The sequence below is a fragment of the Python bivittatus genome, unplaced genomic scaffold, assembly GCF_059951505.1.
Source record: "Python bivittatus isolate LINGU-HERP-01145 unplaced genomic scaffold, Pbiv_v1 ctg000480_np1212, whole genome shotgun sequence".
In the NCBI taxonomy this organism is placed as follows: domain Eukaryota; kingdom Metazoa; phylum Chordata; class Lepidosauria; order Squamata; family Pythonidae; genus Python; species Python bivittatus.
The window spans coordinates 26,690,020-26,714,098 of NW_028277075.1; the positions used below are offsets into that span (position 1 = coordinate 26,690,020).

General features: G+C 37.3%; 1 protein-coding gene across 1 annotated transcript in view; it reads left to right on the forward strand.

Moving 5' to 3' along the window:
• STARD9 (StAR related lipid transfer domain containing 9) overlaps positions 1-24,079 on the forward strand; it is a 110,220-nt gene that overhangs the window by 17,323 nt on the left and 68,818 nt on the right. The window contains exons 4-9 of the mRNA XM_088145527.1: positions 14,932-15,048; positions 16,162-16,194; positions 16,283-16,344; positions 17,284-17,396; positions 21,977-22,046; positions 22,558-22,630. Coding sequence (XP_088001653.1) covers positions 14,932-15,048; positions 16,162-16,194; positions 16,283-16,344; positions 17,284-17,396; positions 21,977-22,046; positions 22,558-22,630 — 468 coding nt within the window. The remainder of the gene's footprint in view (positions 1-14,931; positions 15,049-16,161; positions 16,195-16,282; positions 16,345-17,283; positions 17,397-21,976; positions 22,047-22,557; positions 22,631-24,079) is intronic.

Here is a 24,079-nt window from a genome sequence, read left to right on the forward strand (position 1 = left end):
ATTTTAAATTTTAAGTTGGTATTGTAAGAAATTCAGTAATAAGGAAAGTATGGAAGCATTGAGAAAGGTGAAGATCTCAAATAGAAAAAAGGCTTTTTATCTTTAATTCTAAATGTAAATAATAAACAAGAATCTTACAACAGAGATTCATTTTTCATGCAGAGCTCCTTAGTCAAGTGACAATTATTACAAACGTGTACAATGCTAAATTGGAGATAATCTTACAAATGAAGGCAGGAGAGGCTTTGGAACGGGGAATCCGAGGGCTGGGAAGCGTCAAATGAGAGCGCCTGAGAGGCAGAGGTCAGATGTGGGCTAGCAAAGTGCGTGCATGCCTTCTTCTTTTATTCAGCCTTTCAGTTTTGTCTGAGGATAAAACTTAACTTTTGTACAATTAAAAGAATTTCACAACTCTGAAAGGCCAGTTGTTATCCCCTCTTTTGAAGATAAGGGGCTGAGACGAGGCACTTTGATTAATCCTTCAGCCTGCTTGCTGGGAAAGTGAGTTTATGCATAGCAGCCTTTGCACAAAATGTTCAAAGCATACTGTGGATTTTTTGTGGGTCAGTTCAGTATTTGTGTATTTGTATATTTGTGTGCGTATGTATGTATGTATATATTTATTTGGCTTCTAACCAAAATATATCCTGAAGTCATTCATGACACTTAAATAATAATTTACTTATTTTTAAACTTGTACTTTAGTTGCTAATTTAATATTAAACTTAAATAAAATTAAATTCTTTATATAATTAAACAGTTTTCATTACAGCAATAAAAAAAATCTTAGTAGAGTCAAAGATTTTAATGAGATTTCTACTGTGATTTTTTTTTAAATTCTGAAATGGAAAACATGCAAAAAGTTTTCCCTGAGTAACTTCAGATCTTAAATTTAATTAGGTACCATTAGTGTTCTGAAATACCAATTATAAATTGTAGTTTTGGTGTCACTGAACAACATTCATTTAGAGATTCAACTATAATCTTGTATATTTCCCATTTTCAAAGCTTTGATAGTTCTGGCTCTATATTATCTTGTTGTAGCACAATGTACTTATTGTTTTACATCCTACTATGTACGTTTCATACATTTGTTCACTAATTCCAGTGGATAGAATACCATTGGAGACACTGTGTTACAGTGATTCTCCTCCTTCCTCGGGGTCTGATTCTAGTCAGTATCGGGAGGCGAGCAGTGTTGTCCTAGACCCTTGCTTTGTGGAGTGCCTCCGAGTTTTATCCTCTCCCCACTTCTTTTTAACATCTGTATGAAGCTACTAGGAGAGGTCATCCATCAGCATGGAGTACAATGTCATCAATATGCTGATGATACCCAGTTGACATTTCTGCTCCTGGTCATACAAGTAAAGCTTGTATCAGGTTTCTATCCCAGTGCCTGGAGGCTGTGGGAGTCTGGATGGGAAGAAGAGGCTCTGGCTCAACCCTGTCAGGACTAAGAGGTTGTGGATTTTGGGCTCCTCTGGAGCTATACCAAGAGATCCTTTGTACAAGTTCATCTTGTGTGCTAGCTGGGCCTGTTCCTAGATTGCTTACTATCATGCATGCCCTACTTACCTGTTGATTGGACTATTACAATGTGCCCTACATTGAATATCATCCAGAAGCTACGGTTTGGCCTGAATGTAGCAGTGTGTGTAGATATGGGTGCACCTTGGTATATCCATGTAACACTAGTAGTCCATGAACTATACTGGCATCCAGTAGGATTCTATGTGCTGGTTATCACCTATAAAACCTTAAATGACACAGGACCAGGTTATTTGCAGGACTGCCTCTTCCTAAGGACATTTACCTATCTCACTCTCTCCAATAGGGCAGGCACACTTTGGGTGCCCTCCTTGAAACAGGGCCACTTAATGGGACCCAGACAACATGACTTTTCATTAGTGGCGTCTGCCCTTTGGAATGATCTCCTCCCCAATTAGCCCTGACCTTGCTGGCCTTTAAAGAAAAGCTTTAAAATCAAGCTTGTTTCCCTAAGGGTTAGGCCCAAGAGAGTAAGAATGTGAGCCAGTTGCATATTAGTGATTATTACTGTTATTGTTGGCTGTTGTTTTAGTTTGGTTGGAGTGTGATGGGTACCCTGCCCAAAGTCACTCTGTTTGAGTTGGACAGCCATATAAATTCTGTAAATAAGTAAATACTTTTCATAAGTTGTACTTTGCCATTTATTACAGAAGATAAAGAGGAGACATGAAAATGGGGTGGAGATGTCTTTGTAATATTACCTTTCTACAGTGGCAGACCAGCTAGTTTGCAATGCAGTTAGGCAAGATGGCTGGACTACCTCATAGCCAGCTGCCTGGTATGCTCCTTTGTTAACCTGTTATCCATCCCTATTTTCTATCTTTCTGAAACAAAAGAGAACTGATTGCTTTTTAAATGTGAATGTTGGTTTGCACCCCTCCTTTTCCTGTCCAAGGCTTTCCATTAAAGTAACCTGAATTCTTAAAATTGCTGAAGTTCTCAGGACTGACTGATGGGCTGACTTACTTATTTAAACCATTTATATGTGTAATGATATGTGGGAATGACCTTGGAAGACAGGAGGAAGAGCTGCAGACTAGACAATGGTCACACAAGTGGCAGCTGAGTTCACAGAAGGAATGGGGGCATGGCAACCATCTCAGAAGAGACCCTTCCTAGTTTCTTGGACTGTGAAAGCAAGGGGGGAGAGATGTACTTTCAGACTTGCAAGATTCTGTTAATGTAACCTTACAATGAAGTTAGAGCTACTACTACTGGGTGTGCTTTTTGTCTGGGCTACCTTGCAAGGCTGACAATACGGCCATCCATCTCATTCTCACCTGGGTGGCTAACAATACATTAAAACCAACAAACCAGGAGGCAGTCTACAATGTACCACTATAAATAACATTTTTTCATTCAAGCTGCACAGGCTTGGCTCACCTGATATCCCAGCCCTACCCACCTGGAAGAAGAACCAGGTTTTTAATGCCTCCCTAACAGGACCAGGTTCATCCAGTCTTGAGGGGAATGCTGGTCCAGAAAGCAGACACTGCAACTGAGAAGGCATTCTCTTGGGTCCCATTTGATGACTGTTTCACAGAGAGGACCTGGAGCACGTCCACTCTGCTAGATCTAGTGGGAAAAGCAGAACGAGCAGATATAGGTGGTCCCTCAAATACTCTGCCACTCGGAGAAGTCTCTCAGGAGCTGGTGTGGCTCACAGAGCAATGGTGTTATACAGCCATACTGCAGTCCGCCCAAAACTGTCCATGCTACCACATTCTGGACTTGCTGCAACCTTTAGACACTCTTTGAGGGCAGCCCAAAGTAGAGCACAAGTTTAATTCTTGAGAATGGTTCTGTCAGCCAATCACAAAATTATTTCCATTGGATAAATTGCTTGAAGTTCCTTGGCGAGTAAGGAGCTCCATACATTCTTGAATGGATCTGTATCAGTCTCTGTGCTAATGAGCATGTATCCACATGTTCAGATACATATCTCAAGAGCTTATATATATGCAGCTGTGTGATACATACATTGTATATCAGAGCTTTCCCACAAGAGTTAATTTTGTGGAGTCTTTAGTATAATGATGAGAGAGCAGAGAAGTTAGAATTCCGTTCATCCTTCTTTAAAAGAAGTGACAAGAAAAACTCTGGTATGTTTCCAAGTGATAGTGTTAGCCTCATTTGTAGTTGGGGATTAGTATTAACTCCAAAATCAAATTTAGGTCTTTTATCCTGTTGCTTTACAATCTGTGCTTTTGTTTTTATATATATGAGAACAATCTGATTGTCTTTAGGACATGGGTGCTGAAGCAATTGAAAGCCATTTCTTAACTGAATTCTACATACAATATTATTTGACAAGAAAAATTAATGTCCATTGTGACAGAGTCTTATTGCCCCTTAAATAGGTAATTAGTATCCCTCAATAGCACTCTGAGCATGCTCTTCTACCAATGAATGCTCCCCAAATACCTCTGGAGCACATTCCATTGAAATAAGTCAAAATGTTTTTTTCCAGGATGTGTTCCACGTTATGTATACAATGAACAGCTGAAATAACAACATGCATTGTTTATCTGGGAACTCTTGCTAATATGATTAGGGAAACCTCTGTGATGTGTCTCTCAACCATTTATAGAATCTTTTCTTGGCATTATTGAATCATGCATTATTGAGAGAGAGAAAAACAGCTGAGAGGACAGTTTTTTGGCTATCTATATCGGGTATGAATATGCAGTGGTTAATGGGTAATACTGAATGGGGGGGTATCCATTTCCCATACTACCTGACTGAGGTACCTTACACTCCCCTGAAGACTATTTTTGAGAGCTGGGGGGGGGGGCTTTCCCAAAATATGTATTGTGTATAGGGCTTCAGTAGACAGGAAACATTGGTGATAGGTTGGCACACGCAGGAGCTCTTTCGAATGCAAAATCACCTTTAGAAATAAGTTAAAGCTGTCACCTGCTGCTTTTTGTGGCCTAGTGGTATTCTGGATTTCTGCAAGCAATGTTTTAAATGTATGCCGACCTCTTTTTTCTTACTGAAATGTAAGAAAACACACCTACCTACGACACCAGCTGGCCAATAACACCAATCCTGTATTGAATTATTCTTGTACAGAAATATCTCTCGTTGACTTCAGAAGCAACACTTACAGTGGTAAAAAAAGAATAAGAAACCTCCCACATTCAGGAGCCCAGTTTATGTGAGGCATCTGGTTATTGTTCCATTAATCTGCCAAAGTATTGCTCAGAGATAGCCCTCTTGTTTATTTATATTATTAAAAGTACATTTTTACTGCTGCTTCCTTAAAAAAAAATCCATAGGTCAGTTAGAAAACCGTCAAAGCATCCTAAAATAAAAACTGTAAAACTGAAAAGAACAAGATCAAAACAGGTTTTTTTGTTTTGGTAAAAGAAAACTAAGTACAGACACTTTTTCCCTTCAGTCAGTTTGGTGAGGAACAGGAGAATGAAATTTGTAAATACTGTTTGCAAGCCCTATTTCTGAATATTTGGGCTAAGATAATACTTCCATAAGCATCACATAATAATTATTTTAGTTTATGAAATACCTCAAAAGCTAAAAAAACCTTTTCAAAGTGGTAAAAAAGGAGGGGACAGTTAATATATGTTTTTAATAAGTATTTCATTTCAGTGATGGTCATTGATCGAATCCTGGAAACATGTTTTTTTGTTTCATAATAATAAATTAAAACTATTTAATTTACTATTAATAAATTAATGCTTTATTATTTTTTATTTGCCATATTTTTCCTTCCAACTCTACATGGATTCCTGGCAGTTTACAAATCTGAATACAATGTTTTATTTATGTGTGTGTGAGAGAGAGAGAGAGAGATTGATTATGTGGTATCAAGTTGTTTTCAACTCCTAGTGACTGTATAGATAGATTTTGTCCATGACAATCTGTCCCTAACCTGGTCTTTCTGGTCTTCCAATGGTTCACCCATCGCCACTGTAATTGAGTCCATCTACCTTGCTGCTGGTTATCCTCTTCTTCTCAAATATATATCAGTAAATACCTAATAATCACAAAAACCCTGGCATCCATATTGGGACTCTCCCAAATGTTAATTGAAATTCATTAAAATTAATTAAAAGTTCAGTTTTGACTGCTTTGCTGAATGCTGTCAGAGTGTGCTATAAAGTTTTGTGGGTGGAAGTTGCTCCAAGTGGATGGAGCTTGAACTAAAAAGCATTGTGCTCTTTCCTTTCCCCTAATCCCATGTGGGGGAGTCTGTCAGTATCCCCATTTGGGATGAACAAATGAACAAACACGTGGGCTTTATGGGTCAAAGCCAACCCTTTCGGCTGTACTCAATGGCTTGTTGGAAACCAGGGCAGTGCCTGCAAAATTGGTGTTACTTGACACTGGCATCTCTCAGTGGGCAGCAAGCAGCCACTGTGTTCACCCACAAAATAGATGAAAATGTTTACTTGGAAATGAGCAGCTCCTCTGGCAGTGTATTTGCCATACTCTCTTATACCCATAGTCCTCATTTAACAACTGCAATTGGGACCAGCAACTCAGTCATTAAGTGAAGCAGTCACTAAGTGAAACTACAACTGCGCTTATGATCTTACTTCAGCTTTCCTTTGCTTTACAGACCTGCAAAGGTTGTAAATGTGAGGATAGGTTGCAAAGTTACTTTTTCATCACCATTGTAACTGTACGAGGCAGTCGCTAAACGAGCACTACTTGTAGTCTATCTAGTCTCTCCAATGGAGTACTTCCTGTCACTTGTCAATGCTCTGTGAATAATTAGCAGAATATACAATATATTTATGCCAGTTTTTGGGGTACCCTAGAGAAGAGATGTATAAAAATCTATGAAAGGTATAGATATGTGTATACTAACCTCTACCAGGAATAGGTACAAAGACGGACTCTTTTTTTAGTTGTGGATATAATTTCCTTTCCTTGGCTGGCCTCTTTCTCTATTACAGTATAAGAAAAATGGGGAGGGAGGACAAACACTTTCACAGTAGCAGGCTTTCAAGGAAAAAAGGAGACTATTCCACAATAATTGATGAGATTTTCTTGGGTCTGGATAGCTGCTTGAATATCTGAGGAAGTGATTTCTGAGCTGCATATTTTATTTTCATAACCAACTACCATTTCTTAAGCTAACACATAACAGACAAATAGTGGAGCCTCTCTTCTAGACACAGAGCCAATGGACTTTTCTCTAGATTGATCTATTGGAGAACAGACTCATTCTATTTCACGATTTCCTGTTTAATTGTGCGAAGAATGAGAAGCTGAGGATTGGCTAGGATTCCTAGTAGTGTAGCCAGTCATCTCTTTACAGGAGGGAGAAAATGCTCCAAAATGACTAGCCTCTCTTTTTTTCATCCTGAATAGAGTAACATTACTTAAATAAACCTAGTGTCATAGCAGAAGTTTCTTCCTCCATTAATGAATATAATGAGGTTTCCTGTGTTCTGGTTGCTGCTTTCTTTGCACATAGAAAGTCTTCAGCTGGGATTAATTTGGTATTCCTCATGAGATTCACATGCAGAAAAGACCCTGTATTGGTGAAACAAAGCTACTACATTCGTCCTTCCTTCCTGTATTTGCTTTTTACGTTTTTAATAAGAAAGGGCACCCTTCCTCTACCCCCCTCCTATAACAGTTCCTAAGACTTTTCATGTTAGCTTTTATTATTTTGCAGAGGTATAAATAATTTATTTGATGCCTTGGCAGTCTATAGTTATATTCAATGTTATAGTTTAATTCCAGTTAGTAGTTTTGTTTATATATTTTATTGACCAAATATGTACAGTTTGGGCCATCTAAATATTTTTGGGACTGCTTACAGAACAAAATGCAGTTATTAAACCTGTAAAATGTGGCATAAAACTTTGTAATCAAATTGAATCATTTACCAGCTCAGAGTGTAAAATAACTCAGATATTGAGTGGCCACTTTTCTGGCACTTATAGTGAAATCCTGATTGTATTGCGATATCATTATAGAATCTTACAGGATTACATGTATGCTTAATATTGTTACAGGTAGTCCTCATTTAATGATGGTAATTGGGACTGGAATTTCCATTGTACTTGTGTGATCTAACTGTATGTGTGTATACTGACTTGAATATCCCGTATATCCTTCATGTGTTAATACATTGCATGTACCTCTTAGTTTGAGCATGAAACTGAGCAAACTCAGGGAGGCAGTGAAGGACAGGAAGGCCTGGCGCAATATGGTTCATGGGGTCACGAAGAGTCAGACACGACTTAACGACTAAACAACAACAACCTCTTAGTTAGTGGAATATGGCAACAGTATGTGAGCATGAAAAAATGGTGTCTAGTTTGAAGTTCCTAGCATGCATAGAGTCATGTAAGCTTGCCAGAAGTACCTTACTGTTATCAGGGAATGCTGGTACCTAGTGTAATCTCTCCTTCTCGTATTAAACAGTGTTCTGTGAAAATCTTGAGTCACTGAAGCCATTATGAGTTTCTGCTAGATTGGAGCAGCAGATGTGCTCCAGTAAATAAATGAAATCTCTGGGCCCATCATTTGACAGTCATGGGACATTGAAGATTGGGACTTGGAATGCAAGAAGAATAACTGAGAAAGACATGGATTAATAAAGAAAGAAACAGATATTTTGTTTGTGAAACTAGGAGAAAGGGAATGATAGATGTGATGAATGTGGTCTGTTATGGTAAAGCAGAGTTTGTGGAGTCCTTGGGGTTCTCTGGGCTTGGTTGTTTTCTTCCAAACGTTTCATTACCTAACTAGGTAACGTTTTCAGTGCTAGACTGGATTGGGGTTTGCTCTGTTTATATACAGTGGCATGCCCTGCCAATGTTGGTGGGGGTGGGGGTTTTGTTTTATTTTTTTCACTCTGGTAGTTCCTTGATTAGGGTATTGTTTACTGCTTGATTGTATGTCTGGTGATAATATTGGTGTTAATCACTGCTTATCTGGGTGATGATTGCTGGTGAGGAGATGTTCTGGTCTTTTGTTTTCCTTTCTGTTGTCTGTTTTGAATAGTGTGTAGATGTTGTTTATCTCTATGTGCCTGTTGATGGCTGCCTTGTCTGTATACCAAGCTTCCAAGAATTCCCTTGCATTTTTGGATGTAGCTTGGTCTAAGATGCTGACAGTTTCCCAGTTGAAACTATGGTTAAGTCTGTCCATGTGTTGTGAGATTAAGGAGTTTTCATCATCACTGTCAGCATTTTAGACCAAGCTAAATATAGTATATAAATAGAGAGCAAACCTCATTCCGTTCTAGCACTGAAAATGTTACCTAGCTGGGTAACGAAATGTTTGCAAGAAAACAACCAAGCTCAGAGAACCCCAAGGACTCCACAATTCAACCCTGAGCTACACATATTCTCTTCTATTGAAAGCAAAGTTTATGAATATATGCATGTACGTTAAAAGTATAGATTTAATTATGAAATACACACACACAAATTGGTGTCACCTAAATTGCATGAAACATGGAAGTAAGAATTCACAGGTAATTGCATGTTATATACCAGTGAAGGGTGATAATAGATGAACCAATTTTTTTTTTTAATTGTACAACTTTCTGAATGAGTGTATCTAGGGGGAAAAATGCTTTGTTAGGTAACAAAAATGAATGAAGAGGGAACAAAGCAAAAGGGTACTGAAAAGTGATTGCCTATTCAGAGTCCTAAGACCAAATGAGATTTGTGATTATTTGGAGCCCATCTGAATAGAAAAGTTCTGTTGTGTTTCATATACATGGTTTAAGCATAAGTCTATACATGACTACACATAGTAGAGGAATAAATGTGAATCTGACCATTTATGATGAGAGATTGAAAGTACAAGAGTGATGAGAGGTTTTGAGTATGAAATAAAAACTTGTTTTGGTAGTGTCAAGAATGGATCTTAAAGGAAAAATGGACATGGAAAAAAGTAAAAAAAACTAGAGTAATTATAGAATGACTAGAGGAAAAGTACAAGTCCTGTAAAAAAAAAAAACCCCTAGAAGGTAGGTTAAGAATGCATGGGAAAGTATACATAAGGAAATAGGATGCATAAGCTGCTTGGAACTGAAAATAATTATATCACGAATTGCTACAGAAATGTGTGGAGTTACTCTAATGGAAAGTATGAGAAAAACTGCTTGGCAGAATTATCAAGGGAAAATGGCTGTGACTGAGAAAAAATGCTTATAAGAGAATTGCTGGAAAAAGGATGAGTGAAAGATATTGTATATTGTATATAGAGCAAAAAATACTACAAAGCCAAAGAGAGCAAGGAACAGTTAAGATAGAGGCAGAGAAAATCAGACCAATTATGGTGAAACTAAGGCATTGTTTTGGAATTTCCATGTTGAAATTGAAATGAATCCTATAAATGTTAGTGTCCAAGAAAAATGGAACCCATAAATGCCATTATAATATGCAAAGTGGTAAAGTTGTAGGTATTGATATTGTTAAGTGGAGAAATATTAAAATATGTTTATGGTTTGCTTTTGGAGCAGCTGTGCAACTTATTTAACATGTGCATGAAGACTGCATCTGGGCCTTATGATTGGAAGAATGCTGTTATTCTTCCCCATACAAAGGAAAAGTTCCAAGAATGAATGCAAATTCTATAGGAGGATTAGTTTGGTAGGCCAGCCTGGGAAGATACTGGTCAGAATTGTGATTGCAGGAGCATCTGAGGTAACAGTCAATAAAATTTGGGAAGTACAGTGTGGCTATAAGCCAGGTGAAGAATGTGCAGTCCTGGTTTTCATTCTTCAGCAGGATACTGAAAGTTTATGAATGGAGGAAAGCTTATTGCATGTTTGTTGATTTAGAGGCTATATAACAGAAGTTAGTGGGCTTGAATATTTTACAGGAATATGGAACCAGAAATTTCCTTTCCATCATATCAAAGGCTTTTTCCACATCCAAGGAGACCAGCAATGCAGATTTCTGTTTTTTCAAGTGTGTCCAGAATATCTGTTAATAATCTAATTTTATCAGACACTTGTAAACCTTTTATAAAACCAGAATGTTCAGGATAGATAAATGAAGATAGAATCATCTATGATACCAATATTTTGGCATCAAAGTTGCCAGGGAAATTGAGTGATTATGTGCACGTTCAGCAAGGTCTTTACTGCCTTTCAAAATCAGTTATATAGGCCTCAGACCAATTTACTGAGCAATGAGCTGTCAGAAAAATGGCAGGATGTAAATGCAGTAAAGAAATACATTATATATCCCATAATGTCCAAAACAGTTACTGATATTAAGTTTCTGTTAAATTTTTAGATTTTAAGCTTGAAAGGGCCTAGTAGTGTATTGGAGGTGGTTCTCGTCACTAATTCTTAAGAGTGTTCTGAAACATGTACATATTTTCACATACTTATGCACGTACTCTGAGCTGTTGAAGGATTTAATGAATGACAGTAAGCAAAAAGGGCTATAAAATCATAAATCAGTGTGGTCAGGAGCAAGAATTTGTATCTTTTGATATAGATGAGGCATCCATTTAATTTCCATTTAAATGGAAGATTAATAAGAATGGGTTCAGGAATCAAACTAGAGGTGAGGCACTAAAGTAACCAAACTGCCAGAAATTTAAACAACTCTTCCATTTCCCCCCCCTTTTTTTTATCTGCACTCAGTCGTTACCGACTCTGCAGTGACTGCTTTTGGATGAGTCCTTGCAGTTTTCAAGGCAAGGTGTTTTGGAAGTGGTTTGCCAGTGCCTCCTTCCTAGAGCAGAGCCCAGCTGGCAAGCACAGGAGACGGGGTTTCCGTTGCTTCGCACCTTTTTCGGGCGTGCGCAGCTTCCGCGCTACCGGCAACTGCTCCTGACTCCTTTTGCAAGGCACTGCCAGCATTTTTCCTCCCACCAGAGTGAGAGTACCCATTTATCTACTCACGTAAGTTTTCAAACTGTTAGGTTGACAGGAACTGGGGGAGGAAGCAGGAGCTTACTCTGCTGCGCGAAGGCTGGGCTCGTCCATTTCCCTTTGCAATCCTTGAACTCAGAAATACCTACAATTATGAACATTGTAGGATGAGTACCGTGTTAGTCAACGGTTAGCCAAAAATTTGGGTAACAAATTATATTAAAAGGCATATCTTTCCGTGAGATAACGCTCACTTCATCAGATGCACCTCATGAAAGCTTATGCCTTTTAATAAAATGTGTTAGTCAAAAAAGATGCTACCAGTCTCCTCCTAATGTTTGGCTGCAATTATGGAAAGTCCACCCGCTGTAATACAATATACAGGTTGACCAAGGATTTCACAGGCCTGCTAGAGTTGTGTGTGTGTGTGGTTTTTTTTTAGAATTGGACAGAGACCCTTTAAATCCAAGCTCTACCTTTGAGAAACTAGAGCATGTTGTGTAGTGGTTAAGGTGTTGGAGTAGAACAAGAAAAACCCATGTTCAAATCCGTCATCCTCCTTGGATGCTCCCTGAAAGTAACCCACCAAATCATTGTTATGCAGATTATAACATATAAGAAGTTATTTTGTTTTCTACTCCCATGGGAAAGGTCAACTAAATTTCTCCAGTCTATTATTGAAGCACAGCTACAAGTTTTTTCCTTATCAGTTTGCCTGACCACCATTTTAACTTCACAGTTAACTGTCTGTATTATTGCTCTATTTGGCCTGACTCCAGTTAGAAAAGGATACCTTTTCCAATAATGTTCATTGTAAGACATTTGGATTTTTTTTTTTAACCCCAACATTTATTTTGAGATTAATGCTGAATAGGGCATACAAAGATGGAGTATATATTAAAACAAATCTTGGAGAATTAGTAGATGGCTTCTTTATACAATTATACAATTATACAAACATTTACAATATATTTGAAACTCATTTTTAAAACCCTCAGAGATCTTGTCCTTGAACACTTTTATTATATGCACCTTATTTTAGCTAACATTTAGGAGATAAATTATTCCAAAATTTAAATGCTTTCTTTCCTAAAGAGTGAAGTTATATATTTTATTAGGAGTAGATCCAAAGAGATGGGTGAAGCTTCAGTACATATTCTAGTATAATTTTTGTTGAAAGTTGAGCATCCAAGTATTAGAGTTCATTAAAAAGTACAACTTTCTGGAATTTTGACATTGTTGGCATTCTTCCTCTTTTTTAGAAAGAGCATTCTGTTCTTCACAGAAAGCATCAATTTAAATAAAAACTGATGTTCTAATTACAATATTTGAGAGTATTTTGGTCTAAACGAAGAAATAAGAAAGATACATTTGTGATATTTTTAAAAGCAACTGGTTTCGCCCACATTAATGGCACAGAGTATATAAGAAAGAGCAGTGCCCTATATGGTCTACAGGGTCTGATAATACTGTTCCAACAAGATCAAGATTATACTTTATTATGGCCCTTAGCCAGCAAACCCAGGGTTTGATAATATTGTCCCAACATTTTATTACTTAAATATACAGTAGCAATTGGTTGTTAGAAAAATCCAGCAGTGCATTAATCCTAGACATGCAAAACATTTTTCAAATATTTTCTACCTTCTGCCCCCCTTCCCTCCATTATGGGTTATTTTGTTCAGCAAAATTTGATAACTGAGTTGTGACTAAATAGCCAGTCATTTATTATTCACTGCACTTAGTGGTAGCACTGTTATGAAGAAAAATTACAGCAGATTTAGTCTAGATTAAAAGAATGGGAGGACCCAAGATAGTGGTGTACAAATTTATGCATACTGTGGAGAAAGAGGAGAGGGGAGCTTTTTCTCATTCTTTCATTATACTAGATCTTGAGATCGTGCAGTGAAGCTGAACTGTGGGAGATTCTGGACAGATAAAAGAGAGTAAGTACTTCATGTGGTTAAACCATTGGATTTATTGGAATTCAAAGATCATTGTGGTAAGGGCTATTAACACAGATTACTTTAAGACAGGTTAGAAGTCATGGAAGATAAATAATGAAGCTTTTGTGCTAATTCTAGGATCAGAGACAATATATTTCTGAATACAGGTGGTCCTCGACTTATGACCATTTGTTCAGCAACTGTTTGAAGTTATGATGGCACTGAAAAAGGTGACTTATGACCAGTCCTCGCACTTACAACTGTTGCAGCATCTCCACAGTGACATGATCAAAATTCAAGTGCTTGGCAACTGGCATGTATATATGACAGTTGCAGTGTCCCAGGGTCATGTGATCGCCATTTGCAACCTTTCCGGCTGGCTTCCGACAAGCAAAATCAGTGGGGAACTCCTTGATTCACTTAATGACCATGTGATTCGCTTAACAACCACCACAAAAATGTCAAAAAATCAGGTGTGGTCATGTGATGCCTCGCTTAACAACCGTACCGCTTAATGTTGAATATTCCGGTCCCTATTGTGATCGTAAGTCAAGGACTACCTGTACCAATTATTAGCTGGCAACTGTAAGAGTACATTTGTGTCATATCCTACTCATGGATAATCATTGGCATCTGGATTGGCCAAAATAGGAAACAGGATGCATGACTAGATAGGTTATTAATCTAATCTAATCTAATCTTGTAGTGTTATCATAACTCCTTTTTTTGATTATGGATTTGATAATTAACTGTAGAATTTGACCCTTTTTATATTCTTTTAAAGTGCAGATATGTTTTTAAGGAGCTGATCTTTATTTTTGATAGGAATTAAATTGCGAGTCATATGGTTTCTGAAATCACATTGAAATAATATCTTGTTCAGGCTTCAAATTTTGTAATCAGATAATGAAGTTTTTTTCTCGCTGGTAGAAACATTGCACTTTATCTGCTGTGTCAGTTATGGCAATTGTGAACTTGCCAGATCATTTAACTGCATTTGCTTACCCAAATCCATCCAAAGTATGTTTTCCTCTTTTTCTTGCCATGTCAGCAACTTCACCACAAATGACTTTACTACTCTGCTTGTTGTGTAAATCTTCTCCTTCACTGAACTTAATTGCACTTTTGCTATTACTTCATTCCAACATGAGTTAACCAGCTATGAAGCTGTCACTGAGTTGCAAGTCCATGTAATCCTTTTAGCAGTCTTCTGGGAAGTGACCCTCATCATCAGTAAGACAGAACAAATCAAATTTTATTTTGGTCACTGAACATATTTACAGAATGTATCAAATAAATATCAATAACAATGAATAATATAAGCAAACTTCAGATATGCAGATGTTGATCTCACTACTGACCAATACCTATTGAGAGTGAAATGCACTTAAGAGAAACTTGGCAAGTCTCAAAGTAATTTCATTATATATAAAAATATATCAGATTGTCCTTTGTATTTTGTTAAAACATGTTTGCCCTTCCATTCCTTCTCTCTGTTTTGAGAAACTGTGCTAGAATTTCAAAGCATTTTAGATGTATGAACAATAAACTTACCATTTGCAGTTATTTTCCAAGTATAATTTCTCTCTCATTCTTTGTTATTTGCAGGTTTTTCAGGACCTTGGTACAATGGTGTTATCCAGTGCTTTTAAAGGATACAATATTTGTCTTTTTGCGTATGGACAGACAGGTTCAGGAAAAACATATACCATGATGGGAACTCCAGTGAGTTATATCCTTGATTATGTGCTTTGCTTTACTTTTTAAAAAAAAATCTGTTTAACCTCCAAGATCACCACATGAAGGATTTAGTTGTTTTTTAAATATTGATAACTTAATTGTTTGCATAATGTAACAGATGTAACAGTAGTTTCCTATTTCCTATTAGAATATTACTTTTAATACTATTTTACTTTATTTTATTTTGAAAATCGTAACCTGGGACATTATTTTGTGCTATTCCCTCTGCTGACATGCAGCTTCCTGTGTGTTTGCTCAGCATTAACTCAACAGTGTAGCTGAAATAGAATCCATGTTCTTCCCTGCCTCCCATGCAGTCAGTTTTAGTCAGCCTTTAAAGGCATCCTTGCCTTTGCCATCTGGATCTCTGGTCAAAATACCCCAATGGACATTACTGACAGTGCATCATATTTATTCTTGCTCATTTGAACCTTTATAAAAAATAAATAACTTGATTACAGAAGATTTTGTAATTATCCAGTTGACCGATTTGTATGATTTTTTAGTCATTATCATGTATTACCTGGCATCTAAGAAGCTACATAAATGAGAATGTGTTCTTGCAACAGGACTTAATTACTTCTCTCCATTGCAGTACAATAGGGATTTCCAGAAGAGTTTAACATGTAATGTAGGAAGGCTGCAATAAGAAGTAGGAATGAGCAGAAAATGGGCAGAAGGAGCTTTCAAAACCTGCTCACCTAAGTGAACTTTTTCTTTGATTCCTCCCATATACATTTATCTTCTTAGGAGAAGCTTGAAGATGGGAGACAAAGGCAACTGGAGTGGGGAGGAGACTGCTATGCAACTAAACTACTGTTAGGCATAAAACCTATTATTTATCCTTATTTTCTTAACAGGTTTTTAGTATATATTAAAACAGCTCTCAGCTTTCATAGGTTCTAGAACTGGAACAGATGTTTCATTGACAGAACAACAGTTTACCTAAAGCAGTACAGATTTTATTCTCATAATCATACTTTTTTAGCTTTTAGTCTTACAATCAGATGTTACCATGGAGGTCTTACCATTGCATAAATACTAGTGATTCTTAAGCACAGAAGAACAGTTTTCATATAAATCCATTCTTTTTTCAAGGCTTCCATCGGATTAACACCTCGTATATGTCAGGTATTTATGTTTTTAAATGAAATACTTTGTTTAAATTTGCTTGATTTTCTTGCAGAAAGTAGAAAATATGAATTATTGCTTTTCATAGGGTCTTTTTTCAAGAGAAGGTGCCTCTTCCAAACAGTCAGCATCATGCAGAGTAGAAGTTAGGTAGGTATTATTTTATTTTCTCATATGGTTATGTAGGTTTTTACCTATTCTTTTTTGTATTAAACTACTGGTAGTTTTTTCTTTCTAAGTTCTTTTGATAGCATAATTATTGTCATTTGGAATTTCATCATGTTTTAGAGGTTGTTTGGATGTTTAATATTTGGCTTTGTTCAGTTCTACTTAAACATGTAAAAATCTCAACTTTTTAAATTTAAATTTTATATTGTCAACTTCTACATTAACAATATAAAATAGGCATTGTTTATGATAGTTTGACAAAGAAATATCTTTAGTGATATAATAACAGTAAATATGGTACATACTTAAATATTTGCTTTCACAGATTTAATGCAAAAATGCAGGAAAGGGAATATAATAGGGCTTTGCAGGTCTTCTGATTGGATTCCAAAAAGGTACTTCAGGAGTATGAACATAGCAGCTTCTACAACTCTTTAAAGCAGTCATACCTTTTCGCAGGATTGCCCAGCCACCCTCTGCACCTGCCAAACAACCTGAGGAAGGCTGCTTTAAAGAGTTATAATCAGGTGCTACATTCATTCCTCCACATGCTTCTGGAACTGAACCCAGGGCAATGCACAGCTCTAAGAATATAGATTCCCTTTCTTAAAGGATCTTCTCTGAGAGGAAAGGAACATTTAGATTGAAACACAGTATTAACACTTAAGGCACTTCCACATGGTTGCTGTTGTCATCCCTAAATATTCCCCAAAGCTATTCTCACAATGCTTTGTGACTGTATTCATTTCATCACAAGAAGAGCCAGAGCAGACCTCAAGCCAACCAATAAAAGAATGCAGAAATCATTTTTTGCCAGACCTCTACCTTTCCCCCCACTGTTGCTTTGCTGGATTGACCTTGCTATGTCATTGTCCCAAAGCCTTCATCAAGAATTTTTGTATCATTTCTACTTCTTTCCAGTTTCCTAGAAATCTATAATGAGCAAGTCCGAGACTTATTAAGGCAGCCAAACCACAAGAAGCCTTATACACTTCGTGTCCGTGAACACCCCGAGATGGGTCCGTATGTACAAGGTAATTGTCTTTTTTGAAAGGTAAATATTATTCTCTCTCTCTCTCACACACACACACACATACACACACACAATTTTTTTTTCTTTTTTCACTTTTATTTCCTTACATCTTGTGAAATGTTTTATTATTTTATCATTCATTTTTCCATTGCGTTTACTTATTGTTTCTAGAAGTACTGAGGGATGGAGATCCAGTGTTATTCAAAGGACATGTGACATACAGTATATAAGTTTTCCTATCTTTATGAGTTTTATACTCTTTCTTGACAAAAATTATTGTGTCGATAATTTTTGTCAAGAAAGTGGGTAATCTTAAACTTTAAAATACTTAATTTTAATGTACTACATTTGCCTGAAAATGAAGACTACATTTACTCCCAGTTTACTTTTAAATGGAAAGGTTGTTTTAGATTCACTGAGTGTCAGGTGTGACAGCTGGTTCTCATGAAGTCTTGTAGCCATTTCCAAAATGTTCAACAGGTACAGACTGCCCTACCTTCACGAATGATACATACCTCCTTCCCTTTACTTTGAAACAGTGTAAAAAAAGAACCAGAATCTTGCCAATTTAATTTGCTTATCTATAGGTTTTCATTTGAAAGTACTCATCTAGATAAGCTTGTAATACAGACTTATTCCATGGCTTCTTATGTCAGTGACTAGGTGTTTCAGCCACTGTGTAAGAAATCTGATAGTTTGGCAGAAAGCTGGCAAAGCTCCTGAAGGTTATCATATTCCAGCCAAGGGGATTAAGGCTTGAGGTTGAATGGTGGATGCTGATTCTGACTTCACAGAGTGCATCCATGCAGTCTGCTAGTTGGTGTTCATGGCAGGGCGCATCCATGATCACCAACTAGCACTCCAAAGACACAATGAAAACTCCTTAATCTCACAACACATGGACAGACTCAAGCATAGTTTCAACTGGGAAACTGTGAGCATCCTAGACCAAGCTAAATCCAAGAATGCTAGGGAATTCCTGGAAGCTTGGCATTCAGACAAATCAGCTATCGATAGACACATAGAGATAAACCACATTTACACATCATTCAAAAGAGACAATAAAAAAAGCTAAGAAGGAAAAAAAAGACCAGGGCACATCATCTCCAGCAGCCAATACCCAGATAAGCAGGGGTTAATAGCAGACAAACAATCAAGCAGAAAACAATACCCTAATCAAGGAACGGGGACGTGGTGGCGCAGCAGCTTAATGACACTGAAAGTTGCTGGCCAGAAATGGTCGACGCTTCAGCGGTTCAAGTCCAGCCTTCGCGTTAGCAGGGTGAGCTCCTGTTTCCTCCCCAGTTCCTGTAAACCCAACAGTTCGAAAACTCATGTGAGTAGACAAATGGGTACTCTCACTCTGGTGGGAGGAAAAATGCTGGCGGCGCCTTGCAAAAAGGAGTCGGGAGCAGTTGCCGGTAAGTGCGAAAAACCGCGCGTGCCCAAAAAGGGCACGAAGCGACGGAAACCTCGCCTCCTGCGCTCGCCAGCTGGGCTTTGCTCTAGGAAGGAGGCTCTGGCAAACCACTTCCGAAAAACAGTTGCCTTGAAAACTGCAAAGGACTTGTCCAAGCAGTCACTGCAGGGTCGGTAACGACTGAGCGCAGATAAAAAAAAAAAAATCAAGGAACTACCAAGGGGAAAGGCACACCCTCACCAACACAGGCAGGACAAACTACTGAATGTAAACAGGGAGCAAACCCCACACTCACTAACACTGATGATGTTACCTAGTAGGGTAATGAAATGTCTCCAATCAAATAACCAAGCTCAGAGAGCACCAAGGACTCCACATAACCCAGAAGTATTTCTTCAGGGCATTCCAGTCAATACAAAGAACACCTTAACCTCACTACTCTTAATAGTAATGCAAACTTCTAATGAAAAACTACTAAAAATTACAAACTACTAATGCAAACTACTTACGAAGAAAGCTTCCATGAAAGCTGTGTTTTGTTTTATGGTGGAAATGTGTATATAAGATTGCTTTTGACAAATCAGGTAATTGGGACCTAACTAACCTAACATCTAACATACCTAACTAACATCTGCCTAACCCTTAGGGGGCATTCCATATAAGACTTGTGTTTAATGTGTCTCTTGGGATCAGTTCATAATGTCTTGCAAAGTACTGATGTCCTGCTGCTGCTAACAGTGCAACACTGCAGTTCACACTTTCAGAAAAGCTTGGCTCCATTTTTAAGAAAATGAAATCCTCTTTGTTTAACAATGCCATGTGATAGACATAAAATGCTGAATACACCAACTGAACTGATTTCAAAACTGATGATTTAGTTTGAATGAATTATTTATCAGATTATAATAATAGTGAAATATGATCCTAATACATGAATAGAAGGAGCCATCAGTACCTAATGTGGCCAGGAAGCCTTGAAAGATCAGGAGGAATTAGCTGGCATATAAAGTAGCTGCTTAGAAAAGCAGACCAAGGAATACAACCCATTTATTGTAAACTTAAGTTATTTTTGTTCAACTGAAAATAGAAGGCAGTTCAGTCAGACTGTTCCTGGTGAATCAAAATCCAGTTGATCTGAAACCCAGAATATTTTAGGTGTTCAGGTTTTGTCCAAGGAAAGTCTAGGGAGGTGAATAGGCAAATAGGACAAGGCTGGGATGCCTTGTCCATTTCTCCTGTTCTGTTAGCCCTGTTGGTAGACTAGACCAAGAAATTAATTCCACAGGAAGGCTAAAACTACTTTTATTGAGATTGGGTATAATAACAGAATCTTGCAAGTATTGCTCTGTGTCCTCCTTCTCTTTATACTCCAGCAAATTAGGGAGGAGTCTATCTGAGCCACTTCCAAATATTATCTGCCTGTTGTGGACTTAAAATATATTTCACCCCCACCCCACCCAGGCAATGGATCTTGCATATCTCTGTCAGTGTCATGCTCCTTACTCTGTATATCTTCACCTTCACGTGGTCTGTGTGCCAGCCCACCCAGAGCCTTATCTCCCACTGCCATGCTTGAAGACAATACCCAGTTGGCTCACCCACCCCTCTCCTTAACATCCCAGTGCCTTCCTTTTCCATTGATGCCACCACCCTACCTGACCAGTCCACCTACTCCTCTGGTCATCTTAATGCCTTCCTTGCTGGTCTTCTGCTTAGTTACCATATGCTGCCACCATTTAGCTGCTGACTGTAATTACAAGAAGCAAATTTATTTGTAAGATTTCTAAAGCATTTTACTGCACAGAGCTGTAATCTTGCTTGATTATGTTCTTATTATTTATTTTAAACTAAAAATGGATGTGACATCATTGCATTATACAGTGGTACCTCGGTTCACGAACTTAATTTGTTCCATGATTCTGGTCGCGAACCGAATCAAATTTCCCCATAAGGTTCAATGTAAATAAAGTTAATCCGTTCTGACCCCTACGAACGTGGTTGCCAACTGAATTGGTCACCAACTGAATCAAATTTTTCCGTAAGGTTCAATGTAAATAAGGTTAATCCATTCTGAACCATATGTATTTTTTTTTTAACCACAAAAATATGAAACAAAGTACAGTACAGTATAGTATGAAGAGAGAGAACACTAATCTTGCTTGAGGCGACACCAAAAAGCTTCACAGCAAGTGTCTGTCTGCGACTGTGATCTCGCCTAGAGGAAGCCACGACCACGTGTCAGAGCAGGGAAGATGGCTGTGGGTCGTGTTCGTCACCCGATGCAGAGTTCGCGAACAGAAGTGAAATTTTGCGAACACTGCTGTTCGCGAACCAAATTGTTCGTGAACAGAAGCGTTCGTGAACCGAGGTATTACTGTAATTCTCCAATCTCATTATCTACTCATTTGGCTATTGCTTGAAAATTATCTGTTACATGTTATGTTTTAATAGAGGTTAATAAGGGAAAAGAGGCATGGGAGATTATATGAAAGGTATGGAGAATGCTTCATGCAACAACCGGGTATCCTTAGTAATACATATTTTGACCTTCCATACAATTAAAATGTGTAACTTAAGTTTGATTCAGTGGTTATGTGTTCAAAATGACCACATGAGCAAATTGTTCCTTCTTACTTCAGCAGTATTGTGATCCTTTGTTTCATCCATTCTGTAGTGTATTTTTCTAATTGGAAATATTTGTTTATTAAATTTATATCCTACTCTTCTGTCTATTTGACATTCAAGGTGGCTTACAACAAATTATTAAGTGTAAGAATCAAAGCAGTGAAAATCAAAGAAAAAAATCATTAACATCAAAACATTAATTGAACCAATGATTAGATGTTTGGTGGAAGATATTGTTTTTTTCATTTTTTTTTCTGAAGGTGGTACTTTTGGTTGGAAGCTAAAAACACCCCTTTGTGAAATGCATTCCACTGCCTGGGCTCCACACAGGAAAAGGTCTTCCAGGATACCTGATAGGGAAGCTTCTCCTAGCGGGGAGCGGGGGGTCCTCAAAAGAGCCTCTCATGCTAATCTCAGAGCCACAGAAATGATTTCTGTTCTTTAGTATCCTCTTGTAGATCCTGAGTATAGCAGACTTAAAAGGCAGGAAGTTTTTTTTTTAACTATTGATCCTTCTGTCCTAAAATCTTTTCCAGGGCTATCTCAGCACGTGGTTACGGACTACAGACAAGTAGTTGAACTTCTGGAAGAAGGAATAGCAAATAGGTATTTTGTATTAAAATACTCTAATACATGTTAGCTTCTTATTTATCATTATTTTTCTCATTATCATTCTATAGTACAGCTTTCATCAGCAAAAAGAATTGTTAATCATTGCAAGGAATGAACATTTACCATATTAGCATACTAATTAGTGGTGTTTTCAACGCTGCAAACATAATCTTGTTTAAAGAATAGTTTCTTGGTTTAAATGTTTTATTTTTTGAGACTTATTTTCTTGGTTTTTATAAAAATTATGGACATAATCTGTATATAGCTGTATGTGAAGTCCATGTGATTCTGTATACCTTAAACATATGATGGAATATGGTTTTATGTTTGGATCCAAGGATAATCCAGATATAGTCAAAACTGTCAGCAGTTTGTACTGAAATCCAAATCTTTGTAGTTTGATGCTTAACTTGTTTTCATATTGATTCTGCCGTATAAGTTATCTTAGTCGTCATTACCTGCCTCACAAAAATTAAATTATTAACTTTTCTTTTCTTGCATGTAGAATTACAGCAGCTACCCACGTTCATGATGCCAGCAGCAGATCCCATGCTATTTTCACCATCCAGTTTACTCAAGTTAGTTGAATTTTCCCAATAACTTTTTAAACCCATAAAAGTAAATCTTGTTGGTGTTGATTTCAACTATGAATACAGACAACAAAGTGACATTGTCTATAAAACTAATGTGTTCCAATAGAACATTATATTATCCTTGTAGTTGTGCAGCCACTGTCTAAAACACAGGTGAGCAGCACTTCTTTTCATTTGAAGGCCATATCCCCTTCAAGTGAGTTAATCTGGTAGTGATGAGTAGGGTGGAAGCCAAAAGGGAGGAGGCCATCATTTTCTCTCCCCCTCTTCTTTCCCCTCATATTCTTCTCTCTCCCTCTTTATGCCAACCTACCTTTCGTTTTCACGCTTTCTCCCTCTCTGCCCAATGAACTGCTAAGAGAAAAGATTGTTATTGTTAAAAACCTTTACAACTGTCATATCTGATGAAAATGCTCAGTGTTCAAGTTAGTTTAAAATAGATTAGGAGTTTTAAACTCTAGTCTTTGTTGTGTAGTGACCTTACTCCTTTCAAGCAATTTTGCTAGCAATATTCTGTTTTATTTGCACAACCTTTTATGTGCTACTCCTATTTATTCTTTGTTTACCAGGGATCCCCAAACTCTTCAGCTCATCGACCCTCCATGAAGTTTCAGATTGTTCATTGACCCCCAAACATTTATTATATGAGAATAATTTAATAAATACTTTAACTAATAGTACTATGAATAATAATAATAATAATAATAATAATAGATGATAATAATGACTTCATAAAAATAGGCAATATTTAAAATATGAAAATTATTATTTAACATACCTTTTTTTAATGAAATGGTTGATATCATTGATATCATGGGAAGGATGTATCTGATGAGCGTCAACAAGGGCATTGATATTTGATTGGAGATTGGTGAGTTTTAGTTGTGAGTCACCACGCTCTTCCAGTTTCAGTCTGTCCCTGTTGGCCCCCAGCCATTTACTGACCCTTTTGACTCCCAGCCATTTATTGACCCCTTGGATAGTCCCAGAGACCCTTGGGGTTCAATATTGACCACTTGGGGAACCCTGATATATACCATCAGATATAGACTGCTTTATCAGTATTTATCAGTTCCATTTTATAACATTTGCACAGATCCCAGCAAGAAATATGGCAGTTTGGAATTTAATTAGATTCTGTTCTAGAGTGTTCTAAAGTAGTGTAACAAACCCTAGGAGTGTTTTCAGAGATTTTAGCGGATAATCATTCTGCCTTAAAAATAAATTTTACAAGGGCTCCATGCAATCTAATATTCTAGCTTTTTAAATATTTTTTTCACAAAATAAACTCAGGAAAGAAGGGAGAAATAGTGAACAATACTTTTGGATTGTAGCAGTAGTAATTCTCTATCTGGAATTCTCTAATACATATATTTGCAGTTAGAAGAATATTCTTGGTTTGGGTGAAGTTAGTGTGCTGAAATGTGTGGAAGC